We start from the raw sequence: 26747 nt of genomic DNA, 5'->3' as shown, positions 1-26747 counted from the left end.
TAGAACATATGTAGCCACAGACTGGAAAGAAAATCCAAGATTTAACCCATAAGTGAATGTAAATGAGTTTATGTATAAATAGAATTTTTTTGTATGAATCAAGATACTCAGATACAAGGGAAAGAAATTGACAAACTTAAAGGCAAACTAGAGGTAGTTCCTGAGCTTTGGATGATACTTGCCTTGGTGACCCCAAAGGCAGTTCATGTGCTCTGCTTCTCCTGGTCTTTCTTTTGCTGATAGTTGTTGGTTCTTTAGCTTATGTTTTTGTGACCTATCCTGTGCCGCAACCAAGGAATGTTTCCCTAATGGACCATCCATGACTGTTCCTGTCTAGAACCTCCAGCAGGTTTTGTTGTATAGTCTTGTCAACATCATGTTGACCAGTTGGAAGTAGAACTGTCTCCCTAAGGAAAGAGTTTGGTAGTAGAATCAGGGAAGCAGGGGACAGGCCATTGTGTGTGTAGAAGGAACAGTATGTGCCCAGTAGCTGAGAAACAGATGGACTGTTCTGTATGGGGTACTAGCCAGGAAAAAAGATGATAGTATTCTCCCCTCTGTGCTCTCTCTCCTGTGGTCCGCCAAGATGAAAACATTTGCTGGGAAATGTTAGAAATCATTTCTACATTTTTAATTGTATGCTGCTGTGATAGCATGTTGAAATTGCTCTGTCTGGGCAGGACTTGGACCATGCCTCTGTGTACTGTGTCCATACTGTGCCTGCTACTCAGCAGATAGCCACTTAGCTGCCATATCAAATGTCTGGGTCGCAGACTCTTAGGGCATCCCTGGGTAAGATAAAAGCATTACTGATTTTGTTTTCTGGTCTGGGAATTGAACTGAGGGGCTTAACCATGCTATGATTAGTTCTTCTGCTAAGCTATATTTCAGCCTTGTAAGAATTACAAACATTTTTTTTTTCTTAAATAAGACTTGTCTGTACTTGGGAAGCAGAGGCAGGCAGACTTTGTGAAAGTTCAAGGACAGCCAGAGCTACATAATAGAGAGACCCTCTCAAAAAAACAAAAAACAAAAAAACAAACCAAACCAAAGAGGACTGTCTCCTGCCTGACCTTAAACTCAAGACTCCTCTGCCCCCGCCTCCTGAGTTTGAGGATTGTAGGTATATGCCACCTTGCCCAGCTAAGTAAAGAAATTTCCAGAGAGAGATGGGGAGGAGAGAAAACTGTAGTCATATAACTTGTGTTAGTATAATTACTCCATTTTACTTTTTTTTTTTTTTTTTTTTTGGGGGGGGTTTTCGGCACAGGGTTTCTCTGTGTAGCTTTGTGCCGCGCCTCTCCTGGATCTCGCTCTGTAGACCAAGCTGGCCTTGAACTCACAGAGATCCACCTGCTTCTGCCTCCCGAGTGCTGGGATTAGTGTGCGACCACCGCCCGGCCCCATTTTACTTTTTGAGTATGCCTAATTTGTAAATTGCTTTATCATGGGTGTATAGATCTAGGACAAAACTTGGCATATGCACCCGTCCGTGGTTTTAGGTGTCTGCTGGGGTCTTGGAATGGATCCATGGAAGTACACTATTGTACTTTCCTGTCTTTCACAATAATCCCAAATGAGTGTTAGTTAAGAAAGAGAAAGAAAGAATACTTGGAAAGAAGAAAATATACTTTAAAATTTTTTTCTGTAGAATTTATATTTAGCTTTACAAATAGCAAAATTGAGTGGAAGGAAGAGAGATTTCCTGTATAACCCTGGCCTGGCCCCTCCTGAGTCCCTACCATGACATCCTCACCAGAACGGCACATTTGTTCAGTTACTGAATCTGCATTGACATGTTAGCAAGTGGGCTGTGGTATGTGTCAGTATTTGCTGGGAACTTTTCACATTCTGTGGAATGGTGGATCCACTGTTACAGTATCAGATAGAATTGTTTTCATTGCTCTGTCTTTCAACCTTGGCAGCCACTGGTCCTTCTTTCCCTGTCTTCAGTTTGACTTTTCCCAAGGTGTCTTCTGATGTTGGAGTCCTCCCCCCATCGTGTTCCTGACTTGGTAGCTCACTTCTTTCCGGTGCTGTGTAGAACTCCTTTGTGTGCATGGACTGGACTGCTGGACAGTTCATCTGCTGACAGACATGTTAACTGCTTCCAGGTGTGGGCAGCCTGAAAAGCCTGCTGTATATGTCCTGGTATAGGCTTTTGTGAGCATGTGTTTAGCTCCCTGGATTGCTGGATTATATGTTTGAGCATGTTCGTTTTTTAATTAATTATTTGTTTGTTTATTTAAAGACAGATTCTCACTGTGTAGCCTTAACCTAGAACTCACAGAGAACCACTGGCCTCTGTTGGGATTAAAAGCATACACCACCACTCCTGGCCTGTGGCTTTTCTTATTCTCATTAATATTTTTTCCCATTTTTCATTCTTTTAAATATTTTTCATTTTTTTTTTCTTCCCCCAAAGCTTTGAAACAAGCACACGTTTAAACACAAAGATTGTAGGGGCTAGAGCAGTGGCCACTCTTCCAGAGGACCTGTGTTCTCCAGCACCTGCATGGTGGCTCACAACCATCTCTAACTTCAGTCCCCAGAGATCTGAGATGCCCTCTTCTGGTCTCTGAGTACACTGTATGCACGTGGTGCACAGACATGCAGGCAAAATACCCACACACAGTAAAAAAATAAACTGGGGAAAACCAAAACCAAAACCACAGCTTATGGTGACTGGGATTAGACCTGTATACCCATTACATCACACCTGTGCTGAAGTGTCTTTGGAAACTGTTAGAGTAACAGCGTAGTTCCCGAGGGTTTGCTTTGTGCTCTGCAAACAGTAAACCTTGGGTTAAGTCTTATTTGACACAGAGGTACAGTCAGAAGCTGCCCGAGACCTGTACTCTTGCTCTCCTCACTGCAGGTGGGACCGAGGCTGGTAAGCCATGTGAAGTGCTTGCCGCAGCACAGGCTGGCTGCATAAAGCTCAGGTTCTTTAAATTGCTACTTTGAGGAAGAGAGAGGGCCTAGGACATGTGGCCAAGGGGCTCGGGCCACATTCCTCTGCTGACAACCAACCAGCCTGCCTTCAGCTGTCAGATCGGAGTGTGGAAAGGTGGACTGGGGAAGGAAGTTCTGGGACAGCTGGGACTGGGAGTCAGACGAGTTGTGGTTCAGGTCCTGTGGCATCTGAGGTGACGGCCTGGCAGAGGTGTCTAGCTGAGAGCTGGAATTCCTGAGTTTCTACCATGAAATCGGGAGCCTGCTGGAGTCACTCACATTGCCTTGTGATTTCTGCAGGGCTCCATGGCTCAGTTCTCTGTAGTGTCTTGGGATAGTTGAGAAAAATGAAATGGTGTAGAAAGCTGTGAGTCCCTGATGTTAGCTGTCAGTTCTGCCTTGGAGGAGAATACCACAGCAGTTGTAGTAATTCTGGAACTTTGTCTGGAGTTTGAGTGTGTAGAACTGACACCAGCAACACTCATTGAATATGCATGAGGCCGACCACAGCTTCTTAGCCAGTGGTGTCTGTACCAATGTGCTGTCACTGAGGCCTGGGTTTGGGGTCCCCTGCCCCCCGGTGACCATGCTGCCCACCATCTGACCACAGAATCCCTTCTGTAATTGCTCGAGCTCTTCAGTTACAGAGGTAACTGTGTATGTAACCTTTTGGTCTGCAGGGTAAGATTATTAGAATTATTTGATTTTTCTCCTCGGTTTTCTTTAATAGATATATTTCCTTGTTATAACGATTTAGTTTTAAAAAATATACAATGCCATTAACATACATTTTTTTTAAAAAAATATGGGTCATATAAATGTATAGATTAAAAAAAGTAAATCCCTTCTCTCCTAAGTCACTGGCTGAATTGAATCACTGTTAATAGCAGGTTACAGATCTTGTGGGAACAGGGAAATGCACACATATCCAAGAGAAGCATACACACATGCATACACATGTATCCCATAGGGACTGTAAAGAAGACACATCTTATGACTGTGTAAGGACTTATATCACTTAGCAGACCATGATCCTTGTTAAGAATCAATACAACATTTTCTGATCCTGAGTGATGTGCTCTGCATCCTTGTACCTATACCCTTAACCCTGTGGAATATTTCTGGAGGATGGGAGTTGGGGGTGGGAGTGGAAAAGATATGAACCTCGGAGGGATTGTGGTAATTCATATTCCCACTGCAGTGTGTGTGCTTTTCCATGTACCCGTCTCAAAAGTGTGGCTCTGAGCCTAGACTTAATTCAGCCTAGTCATTAATAGTTCTTGGGTAGATACAATCAGTGCTTTCATGTAGCATGAGGTCCTTGTCTAAGAAGCCTGGATGGTGTTTCTATCAGACCTCATTTCATTGCAGTGTTCGCACATTCTGTGCCCTTCTAACGGAGTGTGATTCTTTGCCCTTGTACAGATATCTCTAACTTGTATAAGGAAAATATTGTTACCAAATGGATGACAATTGGGTAGAACCATTAGACCCAATTTCTCCTGGCCTCTCAAAACCTTTGTGAGACTACCTTTGGGTCCAAATGTGTAGGGTTTCCTATTTGCACCAGGCAAACTACCAGTTCTGTAGCAGGCATCAGCTGGGCGTCCTGCATTCTAGTTCATGCTGACACTGTTTACCCAGGGATAGCAACCGAACCTCTGTCACCAGTGGCCCCAGCCCAATCGTAAGGTCCAGGTTGTTGACTGTAAACTAGGGATCCTGTGACCACTTCCTCAGTGTAGTGTGCTAGAGTGGCTCTGAGAACTCAAAGACAGACTTACTATGTTGTCCTATTGTAAAAGCCCCTTTGAAGGGTGCACAGGATGGTCTGGAGGCTCCCCAGCTTCTGAACCAGAGGACTTGAGATGTGCACCCTCCTGGCTCTTGCTCACCTTCTGGGAAGGCCCAGTAAGTTCTATCTGCAAGCGCTGCCAGTCCCAGGCCTTTTGGGGAGTGAGAAGCTTTATCTAGGAGGCATGATACATCAACTCTGCTCTTTTCCCTCAAGTCCAGGTGGCAGGGTAGAACAGGAAGCCCTGAGCCTCCTGTGTTACCCCGGTCTTTGCAGTGAGTGTCCTCACTATGATGCTACCCACGGGGTGCCCACCATCAGCCAGTCATCAGTGTACAAAGAAGCGCATACTACTTGGATGATTCCAAAGATTGCAAGGTGGTAGTTCAGGAAACGGGGATTCTCATAGCTAGGGCAGTGTTGCCTAGCATAGTCTCGGTTGCAGAGCTCAGCTTGCAAGAGCCATAGTTTATCATTGTGTGTGACAACTGTAGCACTGGGTGTGTGGTGCTCTGCAGTGCTCCCTGTTGTGACTGTGATCCAAACCCAGGGGCAGTTGTTTTCCTGCATAGTTGGATGGTCCCAGAAGCAGGCAGTTGCACTGGCGTGGGAAAGAAAGCTTACAGAACTTGGCTGGCTCTGTCCTTTATTCTGTCATCATAGTACCAAGCTTGTACCCACCAAGAATAGGTACTTCAGAGATGGAATTTTGTCCCTATAATACCTAGTCAGTAGCACCTAGATACATGTGATTCTGTGGCAGCTAAACCATGCAGGCCAAGGAGCCTTTAGTATTAAAAGTCTGCCTTGAAAGCCATGAAAAATGTATGAAGATTAGCACTGTATGCATTGTGCATGTACTAGTTGCCTAGAAAAAGACAAGCTTGTGCTTTGCATGAGTAGAGGACCCTCCCAGGCCTGAAGTGGGTGGGTCTCCTTTTCTTATTGTTCAGGAACACTTTGCTCTAGTAGCCTGGCCTTTTACCCCTCCTCACTCCTCATCTGTTCTGATGTGGCAGAAACACATCAGTTATAGAAGTACAGATGGGTGTCAACACGTGACTATAATCCCAGCCCTTGGGAGGCCAACACAGCAGGATATCCCGTTCAAGGCCTGCCTGGGCTGCACAGCAAGACCCTGTTTGAAAACACAAAGCTGGGGCAGGGCATGTAGCTCAGTGCTCTTGCCTAGCATGCCCGGGCCCTGGGTTCTTTGAGCACTTTCAAGAGTTAAATAAGTAGAATGGCTGCTAGGAGCCGAAGGGAGAAGGTAGTTCGTGGAGTATTCAGTACTGTGCAGTCTTTTCTTTTGTAGCACTGGGATCCAATCTAGGCGCTGCACATCACATTAGGCTGACACTTTACCGCTAAACTGCAGCCTAGCCCCCAGGGAAATCCTGTCTTAAAACTTGTAGAACCCTGAACAACTTCCCTTCAAGTTAATGTGCTGGCAGAAAGCCCGGGATCCCAGCACTGAACGCGAATTTTAGAATCTTCTCTACCTTTTCACTGTGTTCAGAAATCCCTTTTGTGGGACCTTTGCCTCGTGCTTGTCTAGTTTATTGTCACGTGTAGTGACAGGAACCCTGGGTCCCTGTCTGAAAGCTGTCTGTTGTGCAGCATTGCAGAACAGACCACTAGCACTCTGTACAAAACCTGCCTGGATGAGTTTTTCTCTGTGGTCTTGGATAGAGATGGCTTGGCAAGGCTCGGGCTGACAAGTCCTGTTCATCCTACACCTTGGTATACACACTCAAAAGTGTTTAGAGAACAGACTCCATTCTGGCTAGTGTCTTCTGACTTAGACTTGAACTGGCAGGTAGACTTAATGTTTTTGCTTGCATTTGAATTAGAAAATATGTAAGGGAGCCTATAGAGGGTAGATGTAGTCTGATTTTTCAGGGTTCTCCCCACATTGGCTAGGATGCTAGTGATCTGCAGAGAACTAACTGCTTTAGCACTCAGAGCTACAGATAAACTCATAATCTATAGCACACTGTGAAGTAAAGCTGAGATCCAACTTGTGTGTTCTGCTCTTTATCTTTGTGCTGGAGGCCTGTGTAGAGGAGTAGTGTAAGCTTTCCTTTCCAGCTGTTGTCTGTAAGTAGTAGACGTTGATAACCTACAGAAAGCTGGCAACCTGAAAGAAGGTGAAGGTTTGAAGGCCTCTAGAACACACCAAGGAGCACTGACTGGGCTCCTTGGATAGCTTTCTGGATTCCCTCAGAAGAGCTGGGAGTTCATGGTTTTATTACAGTTGTGTGCTTCCCATTATACCCATGTGTAAGTCAGAGGACAGCTTGCAGGAGTCAGTTCTCTGCTTCCGTCCACCATGAGGATCGTGGAGTTCAAATTCAAGACTTTAAATTGTCCGGCTGGGTGGCAAATGCCCTTGTCTGCTGAGCCATCTCCCTATATCCCTTGGGAGTTTTGTCTTACTTTCTGAGACATACTTTCACTATGTGGTTTTGGCTGCCTCACTGGGGCCCTGGGAGTTTTAATAGTGTTTCATGGCAAACAGGCAGTATGTGGTCATGTTTATCATTCCTCCTGGCTCCTTCATGTGAACACGTGGTCTGAGGAGCATCAAGCACTGGAGCCACATGTTCAGGGACATGACTGCTCTTGGGCAGGGCTTGCGCTAGACTCAAAATTTTTGACTTAGTTTTGGTGGTGGTGGTGGGGTTTTTTTTTGTTTGTTTGGTTTTGGTTTTTTTCGAGACAGGGTTTTTCTGTGTAGCTTTGCGCCTTTCCTGGAACTCACTCGGTAGTCCAGGCTGGCCTCGAACTCACAGAGATCCACCTGGCTCTGCCTCCCGAGTGCTGGGATTAAAGGTGAGCGCCACCACCGCCCGGCCAAGGGTGTTTTTTTTTTTTTTATGATTCTATTTTTTTTTTTTTTAAGATTTATTTATTACACATACAATGTTCTGCCTGCATGTATCCCTGAAGGCGAGAAGAGGGCACCAGATCTCATTACAGATGGTTGTGAGCCACTATGTGCTTGCTGGGAACTCAGGACCTCTGGAAGAGCAGCCACTGCTCCTAACCTCTGAGCCATCTCTCCAGCCCTTGGGTTTTGTTTGTTTGTTTTTTGGGGCATCAAAAGAGACAGGAACAATAAGTTGATTGCTCAATTGGTCACATTTTTAAAGTCATCAATGTTGATGAGGTTAAAGTTACAGCCAGCAAAAGTTGGGACTTTTTTTCCCTCCTCAAAGCCCATTTTGGTCTACTTGAGTTTCTGCTCTGGAGCCAGATAGGCTTTCTAATTGCAGATACCCCAAGGGTGCCCTTGGTCACCTCCCGCCTCTGAATCCCCGAGAACACGGAGTGGGTGCCTCTCCGAGTCTCTTCCCACACCCCTTCTCCAGTGTAACTCACTCTCTAGGGTCTCCGGGACCTGAAAGCAAGGAGTGCTTCTTTCACACCCTCTGCTGCACAGCATGGATTCAGTTCTGTTATCCAGCTCGCTTTGTCCTTTGGTCCTGTCCAGTACTTTCTTCACCCTCAGCTCTCACCCCTGCCTACCCCACAAGGCCCAGCCAGATGTCTATGCATGGACAGTGTTTCTAGAGTTCCTGCCCTGCCACCACCGCTAGGTCCTCCCTTGTGATGCATCTGTCAGGGCCTCCCCAACTTCCCTGATGCTGCAGCGGGAAGCTTGAATTAATTTCCCTTCCCCCTCTCTCTCCCTTTCTCTTCTGTCTTCTCTGTCTTCCTCTTTCTCTTCTCTTCCTCCCTTCTTTCTCTTTTCTTGTGGGATGGACCTAGACCATTGAACACACTCTCTACTACCGAACTCTACCTCAGCCCAGCCGGAACTTCTTAGTTTGCCAGAGCCTGCCTTCCCCTTCAAATGCACCTCTGTCCAGATGTGCCGTCCACTCTGTGCTTGCGCATTTGGTTTCCTGCCTTGCACACTGTGGTCTCTAGCAGCCTACAGCTCCTTCTCAGAGTCCTCATCTGCCAGCTGTTCTTATCAAGGCACTCGTGTTCACTGACCAGCTTGTTCATTTGACACTCATTTTTTAAACAAATGCCATCGAAGTGGTTTTCTTCCTCTCCTTGTGGAGAGCTGCGGTGGTCAGGAAGCTGCCTGTGTTGCCTAGGCTCAGGGCCTCCCTTCCTGCTTTGTGGCTGCAGAGTCTGAGACCAGGCTTGCATGACTTTGTTTTTATTTAAAAAAGGAAAGGAAAGCAAAACATCACCCTCAGTAGTGGACTGCACAGGGAATTTCTTACTTTGTTTCAATTAAATTCTGTACTTTACCATTTATCTTAGTGTGAGTTATAATATTAAAATGAAGGTAAAAAAATCTGCAAATACAAGGCTATCAGCTGAATTCTAAGACTTAAGATTATTCAGGAAGCTGACTTCCTACTGGATTGGCCTGCTCACATTTCCTTTCTGCTTTTTCTCCAGTCTGCATGAAGAGATCAGTGATTTTTATGAGTACATGTCTCCCAGGCCTGAGGAGGAGAAGATGCGGATGGAGGTGGTGAGCAGGATCGAGAGTGTGATTAAGGAGCTCTGGCCCAGTGCTGACGTGAGTACTTGTCCTGGGACCTGGGGCTGCAGGCAAAGCCTGCCACAGAGTCAGTCTCCCATAAGACCTCACCCGCAGTGTAAGTGCTTTTGTAGAGTTAGTCTGCCTTCTTTGCTTTTACTTGGCAGCAAGGTCTCACCCTGTCATACCCCTGATTGGCCTTGAACTCACAGCAATAGCCTGTTTCTGCTTCCCAGACATGTACCATGCCTCACTTTGGTTAAATGACATTTACAGGCCAATGTTAGACATCGGGGTCGGGTGCCTTCCTTCACTCATGCCTTCCTTCCCTTTATTTTTCTCGGAGTTCTGAGTAGCAGTACCTACTGAAAGTAGACTCCGTTTAGGTGGCTGACGTAAGGAAAAGCTACCTCTAACTCATTACGGTATTGGTTATTGGGTGAGGGTTCCGAAAGCCCCGCTTTGGTCTTCATTCTCTCCTGTCAGTGTAGACACTGCAGGTTGCTTACAGCCGCCGCAGGCATTTCTTGTGCTGCTTGAGTTGACTGTCTCAGGCAAATGCAGGCGAGGGAGCGCCTGTCATCGGAACCGCTCTTTCTTCCCCTGGCCAGCTTCTCGGGATTCCCCCAGTCAGTGGACAGAATTTTTGCCTGGGTCTCCGCTTGTGTTTATCTCCCGTTATTGGCACCCAGGCTTCACTTTTTATGGTTTCTTTGCAAGTCGGTTCTAGAATTCTATGTGTTCAAAGAGTAACTCTATTACTTTGTGTGTCTTAGTTTTGTTCGACCCTCCTCCGTGACAGGAGAAGCCAGGGTAAGAGACAGGCTCACGTGTGAGGCAGTAGGGAGAGAATCAAGGGGAGGTGTGGGGGTTTCCGGTGCATAAGCAGGGAGCCGGCTCTGACTGGCAGGATTTGGTAAGCACTGCTGACACCTAGTGGGTAGATAGGGAGGCCGCTAAACGCGCAGTGAACAGCACAGTCCCTACAGCAAGGAATGATTTGCCCAGGTTAAGATGCCCTGGTCTTTGAACCTTCATCTTTCCAAGGGAGGCAGTTGTGTTCGTACAAATAGGAATGTAAGGATGTGCTTAGGTTCCCAGGTCTTTTTCACCAGAATGGTTTAACATTTTCCTTGGCTGGACTTTCAGACACGTGTAAAATTGCCTGGGTTCCACTGTGCTCTGTAGGCTGAGATGGACTTTTTTCTCAGTTGATTGCATGTCAGGATCTTGCAGATCTGCTCCTGGTATTCTGTTGTGCTGGCCTACACACCCGCGCATTGCCAGCAACTGAAACATTCTGAATTCACGAGAGGACTCCTGCAGAGAGAACAGAATTAGGGATTTGTGACCATCCTTGTTTTGTAAGGGAATGCTAGCCTCTGGAACATTACTTTTGAAACTTCTCTGTTTTCAAATTTTTTGTTATTATTGAAGTGTATACTGTGTACATATGTATATATTTATATGCTTAGGCCCATGTGTGGAGGTCAGAGGACAGTTTTGTAGAGTCTGTTTTCTTCTACCTTTGCATGGGTTCTGGAGATCAGGCTTGCATAGCAAGCCTCCTTGACTGTGGAACCATCTTGATGACCTCAAGGTCTCTATTCAGATTGTATGCCATGTTTTGAATGACGGCCTGTGAGTCACAGTCCACTCTAGGAAAGCCTAGATTGGGAGGGGGTGGAGGGGGTAGCACTTGCAGTTTTAAAAATCCACCAGTAGAGGGCAGAACATACATGTCTTTACAGGCACCTTAATGTGATATTTTTCTCTCTCTTTTTTTCCTTCCCTGTTCCAGGTCCAGATATTTGGAAGTTTTAAGACTGGCCTGTATTTACCTACTAGGTTAGTATTTTTATGAAACTTTGAAAGGATTGCTGTATACTCTGTCTATTGAACGTGTCAGATTAGAAATGGGGATTTATTGATTTATTTTTTGGAGACAGGGTCTCTTTACGTAGTTTGGCTGTTCTGGAGCTTGCTCTGTAGGCTGCCTCCTGAGTGCTGGGATTAAAATATATGCAACCACACCGGGCAAAATGGGGAATATTTAGGAACAAATTCATCATTTTATACTTGATTTGAATTGCCTTACAGTAGAATATCGCTTTCAGCCATTTGTCTAGGCTGGGATGTGCAGAAAGCATGTAGCAGTGAAATCAGTTAGTTCCGTAGTTTAACATGGATAGCCCTGCAGGCTAGTACTTAACCCATGACTTAGCCTGGATCCCAGGTATCATGATAAATGTCTGGTTGTCATGTGCTATGAGGGGAGAGAGATCTTTTTTTTAAATGAAGAACTCAGTCAATCTGTGACCTCAGCATCCCACTACAGAATTTAACTTAGAGCCCTTGTTCTATCTCAGACCTTCTAATGAAGGCTTGTTTAATACATTGGCTACAAACATCCACCTTGTCCCTGTGGATGTATAGTCTACCTTCCCTCAACTTAGAGTGTGTTATCGTGTTACAGTGGTTGGATCTTAGCCATATCTCTTCTTTCCAGAGCTATTTTTGGCATCTAAAACCCATAAAATACTACAGTTCATTAATATTTTTCCTTATTTAGGCTCTAAGCTTCTACAAAACCTAAAATAATTACTCCTTTAGAAAGTATGGCGGGGGAGGGGGAATCTGTGGGTGGTATGTAGAGTGAGTAGAAAATTTCTCAATAAAGAAAAATGGAAAAGAAAAAAAAAAGTATGGCTAGGCATGGTGGTGCGTGCCCTTAATCCCAGCATTTGGGAGGCAGAGGCAGGTGAATCTTCTGAGAGTAGAGGTCAGCCTGGTACACATAGCAGCAAGTTTCAGGCCAACCAGAGTTACATGGTGAGACTCTGTCTCAAAAAAATTAAATAAACACACGTATATATGATTAGAACAGTTATCATAATCTAGATACGGAAAAGGCACAAAAGTAGGGAGATTGGAAGTGAGTGTGTATATATTTACACCTTGGGAGCAAGCTTGGTACCTAGATTTTATAGAGTTTAGTATTTATTTTTAAGTTTCATTCTCGTTGAGACAACACACCTCATGTTTAATACGAGAACGCTTTATGGGAAAACGTGCTGATACTGCTGTTTGAGGTTTCCTTTCTGTCAACATTACCCACGTCCTGAGTTCTGAGAAATAGCTGAGAGGGTGGGGTTGCTAAACTTCACGCCCTCCACTTCTCCCCGTTTTCTTCGGAACCCCCTTGCCATCAGAGGCAGAGGGAATGGGTTTTCATTGCGCCAACGTGAAGTTGCTAGGCCTGATTGTCAGCTAGAATGGGCACGGTTGATGCTTCTACACCCCTCACATGTGTCATTACAATGCAGTGACATCGATCTGGTGGTGTTTGGGAAATGGGAGAACCTGCCTCTCTGGACCCTGGAAGAAGCCCTTCGGAAACACAAAGTCGCCGATGAGGATTCCGTGAAAGTTCTAGACAAAGCAACGGTAAGTTCTTAGCGTTGTGTCTCTAAGTCTTGTCCCTACACCAGAAACTTAGACTCCAGTCTACTTAGAACAGTTGGTATGTGACTCAGTGAATCATTTTGTGAATGTCACAGTGACTGTGAAGTAACTTGTCCTGGCTAGACATTTCTTTCAGAAATAGTAGCCAATTTTTCATGCATAATACTGTCAAGACTTCAGTATAAAAATACGTAAGTAAAAAAAGAGAGGTTTCTGGGAGCTGGAGAGATGGCTCAGCAGTTAAGAGCACTGGCTGCTCTTCCAGAGGACCCAGGTTCAATTCCCAGCACCCATATGGCAGCTCACAACTGTCTATAATTCCAGTTCCAGGGGATCTGACACCCTCACACAGGCATACATGCAGGAAAAACACTAATGCACATAAAATAAAAAAATAATAATAAATCATTTTTTAAAATACAGGTTTCTGTTAAGTAGATCCTAGTTACACAGAAGATGATATTCTCTTACTTTGTATTTAGTATCTTGTAAATCAAGGCCTTTTTTAAAGATATATTTTTATTTTGTGTGTGTGTGTGTGTGTGTGTGTGTGTGTGTGTGTGTTTGTGTGTGTGCGCGCGCGCGCGCACACGTTTGCCATGTGTGGAAGGAAGCCAGCAGATGGCCTCAGATCCTCTGAAGCTGAGTTATAGGCAGTTGTAAGCCACAATATGGGGGTGCTGGGAACCACACTCAGGTTTTCTGAGCAACTGCTGTTCCCTGTTGAGACATCTCTGCAAGCCTCTGATGTCATGCTTTAAACAGAGATAGACTGGCTTTTACAGAACGTCCATGGAAGCTCAGCTAGAAACAGATACATGCATTTAAGAGTTCTGAAATTTTGCATACTAGGTTTTTTCTTAGAGCAGAATACTTGTTCTAGGTTTTCCTTTTTTTCTTTTTGTTTTTTTGAGACAGGGTTTCTCTGTGTAGTCCTGGCTGTCCTGGAACTCACTCTGTAGACCAAGCTGGCCTTGAACTCACTCACAGAGTTTGGCCACTACTGCCTGACTGTTGTAGCTTTTCTTGATGAAAAGCCGTTGATTTAGAGACCCAGTTCCAGTTCCTAGTTCCTAGTGCATGTACAGTGCTTCAGTGGAGCACACCTTTAATCCCAGCATTGGGAGGCAGAGGCAGGCAAATCTCTGTGAGTTCGAGGTCAGCCTGGTCAACAGAGCGAGTTCCAGGACAGCCAAGGCTACACAGAGAAAATCTGTCTCAAAAAACTAAATTAACTAATTTAAAAAAAAGGCTTAATACCATATATTAATCATCATGTTTTTTACTTAAAACTTTTTATTGAGGTCAGTCATAATGTCACACACTTTTAATCCCAGCACTTAGGAGGCAGGCAGGAGGATCTCTCTAACTTTGAAGCCATGCTGATCTACACAGTGAGTTCTAAGACAGCCAGGACTACCTAGAGAGACTCTGTTTCAAAAATATAACCAATTTTTTTTTAACAAAAGTTATCGTACTTAATGCTTTTTATTAGTTTATTCATTACTTTTTATCTATGTGTGTGTGTGCTCCCACACGTGTACATTCCATGTAAGTAAGTGTGGGCATCAAAGGACAACTTGGTGGAGTTAGTTCTCTCTTTTTGTGGGCCCTGGGAATCAAGTTTGATGTCCGGCACTTTGACCCACTCGGTTGGTTGGTGCTTTGTCCTGAGAACACTTCATGTTTTTGTGGTCTCATGAGAAGGGTAGAGAGCACAGACCTAGCTGGTAACATTCTGTCTCCTGATTTTATCACTTAATGTGGTAGACTGTTTTAAACTTTTCTGTCTTCTTTTTCTAGGTTCCTATTATTAAATTAACAGATTCTTTTACTGAAGTGAAAGTTGACATCAGCTTTAATGTCCAGAATGGTGTGAGAGCAGCGGACCTCATTAAAGACTTTACCAAGGTCAGAGCCTTGATGGAGTGAGTCTGTGTGGTGAAGCTCTTAAGAAACCTAAGTTCGTCTTGGGCGTCTGCTGTGCTCTGTCCTTTGCTTGGCTTTATGTGTGCCTGCTGCTGACAGATGGCTCTTCCAATTTCTTGTGTTTCCGCTTAATGGGCTTATGAAAGGTTGGAGATAGTTCTAAAGGCCACCGCTGCTCTGGATCCTTAGGCTGAGTGGCATGGGGGCTGAGATGGTGCTATACGGTGATTCTTGTTCGTTTTTAATCTCCAAGTTCATCTTCAGACCCTCCCTAGGGAGCCTTTTCTCAGTTTTAATCCTAAATTCTTTTGTCAGGAGGTGCCTGTGAGTTTTTGTTATTTTCTCTTGAGGTAATGTTAGTTTCTTTCAATTGGCTCCAAACTAAAGTTGCCAGCATCATCTTAAGAACATTTTCTATATCCAGACAGCTGCTGCTGCTTCCCCAGAGCTAAAAGTGTTGGGATCTGGTCTCTGTACTCACAGCTCTTTAGCAGTTCTCCTAGTTATATCTTCTGTGTATGTGTTCTTTTGAGGCAGGGTCTCGCTCTGCAGCGGGCCTTAAGCTTGTAATCCTCCTTCCTCAGCCTCTAGGAGTGCTGGGATCACAGTTGTGCCCACCATGGCTTCCTGCTGGTGGACGCTGCTTCCTTCCCTTTCCTTGTCAGGCTTACAGGAACAGAGGATAGGAAGGACACAAATGACCCTTTCTGGAGGGTGGTGTATATGTGCCTAGCTTTTCATGAAAAGAAACTCAAAGTTGAACATCATTTGCTTAATAACAAGCAATAGAAGATGACATGAAAAGTTGCAGCCACCAGCTCTGGGAAGTGTTGTGTTCTCTGCCTGGAACATTCAGAGTTCTGGAGATGTGTGTGTGTGAGCTATCAGATTTGTCTGCTCCAAGAGCCCCACCCACCTTCTGTAAAAAGGGGAGAAGAAAAGGCCTGGGCAGTGCTCTGTCCCTGTGGATGATGCAGGCCAGGCTGTTTGTGCTCTGGGCTGCTGCAGAATGAATTGAGGGACCTTGCTATGCAGGGGAGAGCCACCTACAGACAATTGGTTGAATTTCCTACTGGTTTAGTGCCTTTAGTGTTTAGGGGCTTTGGCCTCTGTGCTATTTCTGTTATCTGTTTACAAGAGGCTGTCCTGTGACCGTGGTCATATGGTTAGATGGTCTGTGTGTCTGTCCAGAGAGCATGTAGCCGCTATTATTTATGTCACCATGAGGAGAAAGCCTTTCATTACTTAGAAAGATTACTTTGAAAATGGAATCTATTATGTATATCTACTAAATTTTGTAATGCAAGGACCATTTTATGCCCTGGTGATGCTTTGGGTTATTATAATATAGGAATTCATTGAAAATGTAATTTGTTTCTCTTTCAGAAATATCCTGTATTGCCATACTTGGTTTTAGTATTGAAACAATTCTTATTACAGAGGGACCTTAATGAAGTATTTACAGGTGGAATTGGTTCTTATAGTCTCTTTTTAATGGCAGTCAGTTTCCTTCAGGTAAGTTGTATGGGTGTGCTATACCAGTGTACACTGAAAAAAAAAAAAAGATAAAGTACTTGTAGAGAAAGACATTTGGGGAGAAAATTTGAAATCAGTACTTTTTAGAATGCTTCTCTTTAAACTGGATGCCTTTGTATAATTTACAAATTAGTTTTTAAATGTTCCTAGCAAAGAGGATGGGACCTCTCACTGTGTGTGTTAACATGCAATATTTGCCCTGGTTTCTATAAGGGAATGCTAATATAATAATAACAACCAAAAATACCGGGCTGTCTGGAGCATACTGGCCAGTTAGACTAGCCAGTCTGCAAGCTCTGGGTTCAGTGAAAGACCTATGTTGGAATATAAGATGGAAGGTGATTAAGGAAGACAGCTGATGTCAGACCTTTGACCCCCATATGCACCTGCACTTGCACTTGGACATGCACTTGACCGTGCAAATACATATATACCCTCTACAGCACACACACACACACACACACATACAATGGCATGCATAAACGGGCTGAGAGATGCCTCAGTCAGTCACATACTTGCCATGAAGATCTGAGTTTGGACCCCTAGAGTCCATCCACATAAAAGGCTCGATGCAGCAGCAGGTGCCTGTAATCCCAGCACCAGAGAGGCAGTGGAGACAAGAAGACCCCTGGGGCTTGCTGGCCAGCCAGTGTAGCCCAGTAAGTGACCTCCAGGTACAGTGACACCCTGTTTCAAAAAGAGCTAGAAAAGAGTTAGGGACATGACTCAGTGATGATATACTTGCCTACTGTGCATAAAGTCTGGGTTTAATTCCCTAGCACTATCACCCAAAAAATAGCTATGCTGGGCGGGAGTAGTGGCAGGCGGATCTCTGTGCATTCAAGGCCAGCCTGGTCTATAGAGTGAGTTCCAGGACAGCCAGGGCTACATAGTGAGATCTTGTCCCCCAAAACACCAAAATAAATCAGTAAATGAATAGGTATTGTGGGAAGTTTAGGAAGACACTTCTCGTCAACTGCTGTCCTTACTGTGCACATGCACAACACACACACCAAAAATAAGAATATTTTTAAAAGCAGTCAGCCGTGGAATTTCAGCTATAATGGAGACTGCTATTTGGATAAGAGTCCTAGTTTTGCCTGCTTAGTAAAGGTTGCTAACAGCAAGGCTGCTGAGTAAGGTGAATTCCCTGATGTGGTTCACAGCCAGCCTTACCTGCCAGGTCTGTACCCATAGGGCATTGGGTGGTTTCTGTAGCAGCAAAGCTGTCAACTGGAATTGTAAACCAAAGTCTGGATAATAATAATAGTGCTCATAGGAGTTAGGATCTCACCTAGATCCCTGTCCTCATAATACAGAGAAAAGTCAAACACAATTTCTGTCTTTTTTTCTGTTCTAGTTACATCCCAGGGAAGATGCGTGCATCCCCAATACAAACTATGGTGTTCTCTTAATAGAGTTTTTTGAATTATATGGACGGCACTTCAATTACTTAAAGACTGGCATCCGGATAAAGGATGGTGGTTCCTATGTGGCCAAAGACGAAGTACAGAAAAATATGCTTGATGGCTACCGGCCATCAATGCTTTATATTGAAGATCCTTTACAACCAGGTATTGAGATTAGGTGAATGTATGGGGCTTCAGAGAGGGAGGGCTTCATAGCCTGGCAGTAATGGTGCACTCTTTTAATCCCAGCCCTCGGGAGACAGAGGCAGGTGGATCTGTGAGTTTGAGGACAGCCAGAGCTACACAGAGAAACCCTGTCTTGAAACAACCAAAAAGAAAAATGGATGACTTCTAATTATACTTAACTTTTTGTTCAAAATATTTTCTTACCACATTAAAATAAACAAACACACGCCCCGGTGTCGGGGACACTTTGCAGACTCCCAGATAAGTTGTGGATAGAATCCACTTGGCCCCTTTAATGCCAAGTAGAAGAGGAGTCTACTTTGGGGGTGGGTTTGTAGCATCTTACACCTGTGGGCTATTATTCCAGCCAGTTGTCTGCCAGGCTTTAAGGGAGGTAAGCCTGAGGTCCTTAGGTAGCAGTGAGCATGGGCGGAAAGGTGCCAGGAGATTGCTGTTTATTTCTATTCCTCTGACTGCTTCTTTCTAATTTTGTGTAGCCCTTCTGTACTTTGCTAGCTTTGGGGATGGCTTAAAAGAAGTTACATGTATTTGCTTATGATGTGGGAAGTATGTGTATAGCTAATGTAGCAAAGAACAACCAAACAAAACTAAGCAAACGGCAGCCTTCCCACCCCACTGTTTTCAGGTTAGCTCGGCTCTGTCTTGAGGGACTAGCCAGCTGTTTGTTTGTATGTGTGACAGGAGAATCCTTGTTGGGCTAACGTGCATGTAGGCAGCCAGTGCCCTTGCTCTTCTGACAAAGGCTCATCAACATTCGTTCCTACTAGCCAGCCAGGCTCACTTCTCTCTCTCTCCATTCCTTTTAAAGGTAATGATGTTGGAAGGAGTTCCTATGGGGCCATGCAGGTGAAACAGGCCTTTGATTATGCCTATGTGGTATTGAGTCATGCTGTGTCACCGATTGCAAAGTACTATCCCAACAACGAAACAGAGAGGTAAAAGACTAGCCTGAATCAGCCCGTTGTGTCAAAAGTGGTTGGCACTTCTTGTCTTCAAGTTAATGTACATACCTGTTTTGTTTTTTCAACCCCATGCAGCATATTAGGTAGAATAATTAGAGTGACGGATGAAGTCGCCACGTATAGAGATTGGATATCCAAACAGTGGGGCTTGCAGAATAGGTCTGAGCCATCATGCAATGGTGAGTAAGACCTTTTCCTTGATGATGGACTGGGGCTTAGGGCTTTTTCTGTGTTGTATTTAATGGGAAGAAACGTTTTCCAATCTTTTGCCACTTTTTCAGGAAATGGTGTTCCCTTGATAGTAGATACTCAGCAGTTAGATAAGTGTAATAATAATCTGTCTGAAGAAAATGAAGCCCTTGGAAAATGTAGAAGTAAAGCCTCGGAAACTCTTAGTAAACACTCTTCAAACTCTTCATCAGGTCCAGTGTCCTCCTCCTCCGCCACGCAGTCCAGCTCTAGTGACGTGGTAAGTATGACACACGCAGCCCGCACTTGGATGCCTTGCCTGTTCCGTGTAGGGCTAACTACTCAGAGGATTGCTCCCTTCCCACCAGGGGAAATTTCAATAGCATTCACTCTTGGACTTTTTCTCAACATTTTTTAAAAAGAAAATTCAGCCGGGCAGCGGTGGCTCATGCCTTTAGTCCCAGCACTCAGGAGGCAGAGCCAGGTGGATCTCTCTGAGTTCGAGGCCAGCCTGGTCTACAGAGTGAGATCTAGGACAGGCACCGAAACTACACAGAGAAACCTTGTCCCGAAAAACAAAACAAAACAAAAAAGAAAATTCAAAATATAGTGAAAGTAGAAGCACTTTAGTGACATCTTTAGCCATTACATGCCCCATTAACATTTACTTATTATGGGCTGGAGAGACGGCTGAGCAGTTAGGAACACTGGCTGTAACTCCAGTTCCAAGGGATCCAACACTCTCACACCAGTGCACATAAAGTAAAGTTAAAAAAAAAATTGACTTATTATATTCCTACCCCTCTGTCCATTAATTAGTGCATTTTCTTGATCTATTTCAAAGATTACAGGTGTTGTCATCCTTCGCCTGAGCCTCACTGGTGTGCATCGTTAACTGAATGTAGATTATTTGGTTATTCTTTGTGTCTTTTCAAAGGGAATCTTAGTCATAGTCTCACTAATTTATCACCCACACTCATGTGTTACCCAGAAATATAAGATAGATAGAAAATGTCCCCATCACTCCAGAAGATGCCTCGTAGCCAACAGTCCCCAGTCTCACCCCCAGAGGGCACCCTTGTTAAAGGATTTTCTAACATACTTTACTGTAGGAGTTGACAGAAAAGTGATCACATGATGTATGATAGTATCTGTAAGGCTTTTTTCACTTTTTTTTTTGGCTTTTTTCACTTTTTTCTTTTTTGTTTTTCTGAAACAGAGTTTCCTATTGCTCAGCATAAAACATTCTTTTTTGTTGTTCTTGGTCTTTTACTTTTTTGTTATTTTTTTTCTCTTGAAACAGGATTTCTCTGTGTTTCTTAGAACTCACTATGCAGACCAGGCTGTCCTCGAACCCAGAGATCCGCCTGCTTCTGCCACCTAAGTGCTGGGATTAAAGGCGTGTGCCACCATTGCCATTCTTTTACTTTCTTTTTTTGGTTTTTCGAGACAGGGTTTCTCTGTGTAGCTTTGCGCCTTTCCTGGAGCTCACTTGGTAGCCCAGCCTGGCCTCGAACTCACAGAGATCCGCCTGGCTCTGCCTCCCGAGTGCTGGGATTAAAGGCGTGCGCCACCAACGCCCGGCTCTTTTACTTTCTTAAGCTTGTTTTTATTTTCACTTGTTTTTGAGCTCCCTAAGTGGATTTTTAATTGATAAAATTTGCCTGTCAGAAAGTTCACCATTTAAGAAGAGTACAACTCAGGGTTCCCAGCAACAGTGTTAAACAGCTCACAGCTGCCTGTAACTCCAGCTCCCGGGGTCAGGGTCCTCTTCTGGCTTCTTGGGATCCGCATGTGCATACACACACAAAATTAAATATTTTTTTAAATTACAGTTTAGTAGGGTTTTTTTTTTTTTTTGGTGGGTTTTTTTTTTTTTTTGTTGTTGTTGTTGTTGTTGTTGTTGTTTTTCCTTCGAGATAGAGTTTCTCTGTGTAATAGCCCTGGCTGTCCTGGAACTCACTCTGTAGACCAGGCTGGCCTCAAACTCACAGAGATCCACCTGGCTCTGCCTCCTGAGTGCTGGGACTAAAGGCAGTTTTTTTTTTTTTTTTTTTTTAATCAAAGAAAAATTTAAATCTACTTAATTAAAGTTTAAGGTGGGTTTGCCTTTTCTTTGAAATTTGACTTTAATATGTGATTGCAAAAGTTCTGTGAGGGTCTTGGAGGTACAGTGCTTACCTTACATGTTCTCTGGGTTCGGTCCCCAGCACTGCATTGTTGGTACCAGCCTATAATCTCAGTACTAGGGAGGGTAGAGGCAAGAGAATCAGGAGCAGGAGTTAAAAGTCGTCCTCCGATGCATAGTGAGTTGGAGGCCACCAGCCTGGGCTAAATAAGACCATGTCTCAAAGAAAACAATGCAAAAGAAAGATATAATTTCACATTGTTGATGGATGGTGGCGTATCATTATGGAGTCATGAATATTTATATGCAGGATCTCCCTGTGGGTTCTGGAGTGATCCTTTGGGAGAGGGAGTGAGTATCAAGGTAGATATCCTACAGCAAGGCACAGACTTGAGGTAGAAGAGCAGAAGGTAGTAGACGTCTTCAAGAGGAGAAGACTGCCTTGAGAAGAGGGGACTAGGGACTGAGCTGGGACTCTGACATGTCAAGAAGCTAGGTGGGGCTTAGACAGGGCTCATCATCGTAGATGTCAGATTGAACCCCTTAAACTTGTCATCTTGTGACTGATTGAAGGTATTGGGCCATGCCTGGGTCCTGAGTCCCTCCCTCTTTATTGTGGTCTTTCATGGTTCTGTAACTCACTATAAATAAAAGCTCACATCAACTGGGACTTAAGTAGACCCATTCACAATTGATTAACAAATTAGCTAGATGTGGTCAGTGACTTGGCCATAAATAAAAGCCCATGGTAAAATAGGCCGATTCAGATGTTTGGAGAAGGGATTGGGGAAGTGACTCAGTGGGAGAGTGCTTGCAAGAGGACCTGAGTTGCAATACCCAGCATAAGTACTAAATATGAAAATCACTAATATATTGCTTTATATAACCCATGTGACTTGTATTAGGATTCTGATGCAACGCCATGCAAAACCCCCAAACAGCTGCTCTGCCGTCCACCCACTGGCAATCGGGTAGGCTCACAGGATGTCTCCTTGGAGGTCTCACAGACAGTTGGGAAAATGCAGAGCACCCAAACCACTAACACACCCAACAGCACCAACAAATCACAGGTGAGCAGAATGTGTGTTTGTCCTTGGTAGTGGTCAGTGTCAGGTAGAATTTCTTTTTTCCCCCAATTTTAAAATGCTTATTTATTGAAGCATTATTTGTAACAAGGATGGATATCCTGTCCATACGTGCTGCAGTTGATAAACTTAAATTTCCCAGGGCATTGCTTCTTTCTGTGTCATAAAGCTCCATCAGACCCACACATTCTCATGCCTTTACTAAACACTCATATTTCACAGGGTATATTTTATCAACACTTGTTAACATATCCTGATGGATGTGGACAGATCAGATAACAGTTGTGTTTCTATGGATTTAAAACCACATATAAATGTACCCTAGTTAACAAAAATTTAATTCTTGCATAATATGAGCAAACAATGAAATACAACTGGAGAAAGCAGAAATCCTAACAAGGCAGAATAGTATGTACTCTGATGGCATGGGCTCAGGTTGTTGATGGCCTGAGTGTAAATTCCTGCTCATCAGCTATGGGGACTGTGGCCTTGAACATTCCATTTAACCCTCTGTGTGTTACGTCTGCAGTGTTACCATCTGCAGAATGGATTTAGTTCTTTACCTACCTCTGTATAAAATGATGACAAAAATTTTTAAATTTCTAATGAATGCTAATTATTACAAAAGTGCTTAGAACACTTAGAAAAGGTCTAGCATATATCACGTCATATAGTTAGAATTTCTTACATGTGAACAGTGGCTACCATGATCTTAAAGAAATCTCTTTGTTAAAGAACAAATTATTTTGTCATTTGCCTCCAAAGCATGACAGTTCTTCCAGGATCAGATATCCTGAGGTTCCTTGTAAGATACCATTGTAACATAGATCTTGCAGGACTTTTAAAGACCTTGGTGCCAGCCAAGCCCCCCTTTTACAAATTGAGCATAAAGATTTTGTGTTGGGTCTGAGGGTGTAGCTGAACATGGGGCAGGCTGATAAATGGTCCTCGTGGCTGTGCTTGAAGTCCGCTGGCTCAGAATGTCTACTGCATCCCTAGAAACAGCATGTCCTTTGTTCTTATTTCATACTTGTTACTTATGCCAATTAGCAGGTAGCTAGGAGACAGGTTCAGTTGATTAACATTAGCTTTGACTTAAACAGGCCACAGAGATACTCTAAGTATTTTCAGTCACCTAACAGTATTACTAATTAGCCATAAGTAATGAATCAGGCAAAGGGAAGAAGCCTTTGATACTGGTCTCTGGCGTAAGTTCTCTCTTCATCCTCAGATGTAGCAGGGACCCTGGGAAAGGCTTCTCGGTGGTAGAGATTTGACTTGCCCAGTCCACTGTCCATCCACAGCCTTAGCATGGGCACCAAATGCAGATGCAGTGAGTAGTAACAGGGCTGTCCAAGAGAATGCCAGTAGGAACCGCAGGGGCCGATACCGGGAACAGGAAAGGAGCAGCCAGCCTTGCCCCTGACCTGCCTGTAAACTGTGGAGGTCTGACAGCCTCTTCTGGTAGTCAAGCTTAGCATGTGGTGTGAGTGGTAGGATCCTTGGGGAAGCTTTCATGTTGTGCACATGCTGTCAGGAAGAGAAGTTAGTGGTCTCTTCTTTAGAGAGTTCACCTCCTTTTCTAGCCTCTATAAAAGTCTGTGGTAGCTGGGTGTGGTGGCGCACCCCTTTAACCCCAGCACTCGGGAGGTAGAGGCAGGCGGATCTCTGAGAGTTCGAGGCCAGCCTGGACTACAGAGGAAGCTCCAGGCCAGCCAGGGTGACAGTGAGACTGTCTCAAATTGGCAGACACGGGGTGGGGGATAGAAAGGTCCGTGGTAAGTGGCGTGCATGCCCGTGTCTAGTTTTGAGGGCTGCCCTGCTTCAGGTTTGCCGATGTGTAGCCGTGCTGTATTTCTCACTGCTTTCTTCTTCTGCAGCATGGATCAGCAAGGCTCTTCCGTTCTTCCAGCAAAGGCTTCCAAGGTACAGCCCAAACAAGCCATGGTGCCTTGATGGCAAGCAAACAGCATCAAGGCAAATCCAATACCCAGTATTACCATGGCAAAAAGAGGAAACACAAGAGGGACGCGCCCCTCTCAGACCTTTGTAGATAGTCGGCGCTGTGCGACGGACTGTCTTCTGTGTGCAATGATCTCGTGCTCAGGACAGTTGCACAGGGACTCCTGGGACGGCAGGAGCCTCACACTGTTCAGACGTTGATTTAGCAACTGCGTTTTTTCCCAGCTCGCCACGGAATGGATCATGAAGATTGACAACTGCAAAAACAAAAAGCAAGCAAAAAAGGGGAAAAGGCTGCTTATTTGATAAGTCATGTGCTACAACAGGGTCATTTTAAGATTTAAAGCTTGAATGTAAAATAAATATATTTCTCATTGGCTTTATGCAGAGTTATAGGGACTAGTACTCAGTGTGGGGAGGGTGATAGGAACAAAAAGCAGTTTCAAGGAGATGGGTGGGAAGGCCAACAAGAGCATCTCATAGGAAGTCAGATTCCAAGAGGGGAAGTGATTTGTGCATGTTTTTTTTTAAATAATTTTGCATATATTTGCCATTTTATTGTGTGTATATATAGAAGACCATATAGGAAATTGATATTTGTAATAGTGGATTTGTTAATACTTTTTACATAACATTACTGTTTGAATTGTAAACAGATTTTTTCTCAGGATTAGTTTGAAGAATAATCTGAGTTTGTCATTCTAACACTCATGCGCAGGGAAGTGATTAGCTCTGTTCCTCAATATGTTTTCCTCAGCATTGAAATGACTTCATTGAACCCGTGTGACCTGCTGCGAAATTCTTTCCTCTCTAAAGAAAAGGTTTATGGTGGCAAATGATGTTTATTTTATTTTGTAAAAAAGAAAAAAATGTACTATGTACTTTGTGTATACACTGAACATTCTCTCGTCATCTCCGAGAACTAACTCAGCTGTCTAAGTGCTGCTGTCTTCTTGGGCACTGGGCAGTGGCAGGACTGTGTGTTTCCTCCGCAGTCTCTTTCCCTCCCCTCTTCTTCCAAAGGGAACAGGAGGCCACCCTGGGCCTGGGCTGTTCCTGTCAGTGTGACGACCTCTAGCCACAGACCTCGCATGCTGGCTCCTCTGACCCTGTGTGCTCTGTGCTTGTGACATCTCTCGTCCTTTCTAAGTCCATGCTTACTGCTGTGGGAGAGAGTAACTGTAAACAGCTTTAATTAAATCACACTTATACAAAACTATTTTCTTATACTCCACTTTATGCTTTTGGTATTGTCGATCTTTAAAAATTAAATGGTCTTTGATAATGGATCGATTTTGTATTGCCTTATTAAGACCAAATACTTCTGTCATCCCATTCTTTATCCTCTCCGTTAATGGAATTGCTGTCTTTAATTCAACTTTGTAAACCCAGGCTGTTTTAATCATCCTGTAACTTTTGACTGTGGTCAGCTGTGAGTGCAAACGTGTAATCCTGTTACTCATCGCCTGCTGAGTCTGAGACTCAGGTGGGAGATTTAACGTAATGGATTGTATGCGCTCGTCATCAGAGTGGTTTGGAGGTGAAAGCCCTCATGTCTAGCATCAGTGTGTGTGGCTCTGTTCAGTACGGCCATTTCCGAGATGAGATTCCTTTATCTGTGTATGTGTGAAGTACTGTTGGCTTTTAGGGATTTCTTTTATATACACTTATGAAATACTGAAGACCAATCAGACCATTAATGGACACTTAGTGCAACTTTCTGTAATGAGAATAATGCTATAAAGTAAGACCAAAACCAGTGTCATTGCTGAAATTAACAATTTTCAATATGTTCATATTTTAATTTACAATGGGAAAATGTGTTCCACAACTGGAAACTCACAGTACTATGTAAACTGTGGAAGATTTTAAATGTGATATTATTTTGACTGTTTTAAATTTTAGAGTCACATTTTATTCTGATCAGAGTTTTTATCAAGATGTTGAAGTTTTGTTGTTTTGAAACTAGTTTGTCATAACATATTGTGCATAATCACAGTATTTATTTTGTAGGGCTTGTGAATGTGTAGACTTATGTTTACTGCTAAGGGAACAATTATTTATAAAATAATATTAAATCCAGTATTAGCTGCCTATTTCAGACACTTAACACCTGCAGAGATCCGTGTTACATTTACCACACTGAAGTTTTTTTAAAGAGTCACCCTCATTGTTGAAAGTCAATGTACTCTTAGGGTGGGAATATTAGTGTCTAATAAGCATGTGATTATATTAAGGTGGTGGTAGCGGGAAGATAATCTTGATTCCATTGGGAATCTTAGGTTTTCGTAAATTTATTGGGAAAATAGTTTTTCCTGTACTGCTGACGTTTCTTTTTGGTAAACAGTATCTTTCTAAAAGAAAAAGCATGAAGGAGAATTGAGGTGTGTATCCATTTCCTCAGATGACCAGCATTGTATTCGTGAATACTGTGTATCTGGAATGAACAGTATGGAAGCTGTTCAGTTTTCAATCTGAAGTAAAATACTTTCAAGAACTTTTAGTTTGCCTGCTCATTTGTTTTGTACGTTTTATCTTTGTATTTGGTTCCCATCTGTCTTTTTTGAATTTCAGTGCTTCTGATGAAGATTTGTGTAGTTATCTCAGAAATGTGT

The 26747-nt window shown here is 43.7% G+C and overlaps 1 protein-coding gene across 6 annotated transcripts in view; it reads left to right on the top strand.

Annotated features, from left to right (window-relative positions):
- Nucleotides 1–26747, top strand: part of Tent4b (terminal nucleotidyltransferase 4B) — a 65534-nt gene that overhangs the window by 35501 nt on the left and 3286 nt on the right. For 2 of the 6 annotated variants that reach the window (XM_076571750.1, XM_006971767.4), the window contains 11 exons: nt 9176–9299; nt 11062–11108; nt 12587–12707; nt 14529–14636; nt 16041–16169; nt 17551–17764; nt 18615–18741; nt 18844–18947; nt 19050–19237; nt 21991–22155; nt 24051–26629. In XM_076571750.1, coding sequence (XP_076427865.1) covers nt 9176–9299; nt 11062–11108; nt 12587–12707; nt 14529–14636; nt 16041–16169; nt 17551–17764; nt 18615–18741; nt 18844–18947; nt 19050–19237; nt 21991–22155; nt 24051–24227 — 1504 coding nt within the window. In that variant the 3' untranslated portion in view covers nt 24228–26629. Of the gene's footprint in view, nt 1–9175; nt 9300–11061; nt 11109–12586; nt 12708–14528; nt 14637–16040; nt 16170–17550; nt 17765–18614; nt 18742–18843; nt 18948–19049; nt 19238–21990; nt 22156–24050; nt 26630–26747 lie in introns of those variants that run through there. The other 4 variants (XM_076571749.1, XM_042277348.2, XM_006971768.3 and 1 more) reach the window with 4 other exon arrangements.

This window comes from Peromyscus maniculatus, chromosome 5 (assembly GCF_049852395.1).
Source record: "Peromyscus maniculatus bairdii isolate BWxNUB_F1_BW_parent chromosome 5, HU_Pman_BW_mat_3.1, whole genome shotgun sequence".
Classification (NCBI taxonomy): Eukaryota; Metazoa; Chordata; class Mammalia; order Rodentia; family Cricetidae; genus Peromyscus; species Peromyscus maniculatus.
Note: the sequence above shows the minus strand (reverse complement) of the source record. Positions and strands in the feature narration are given on the sequence as shown.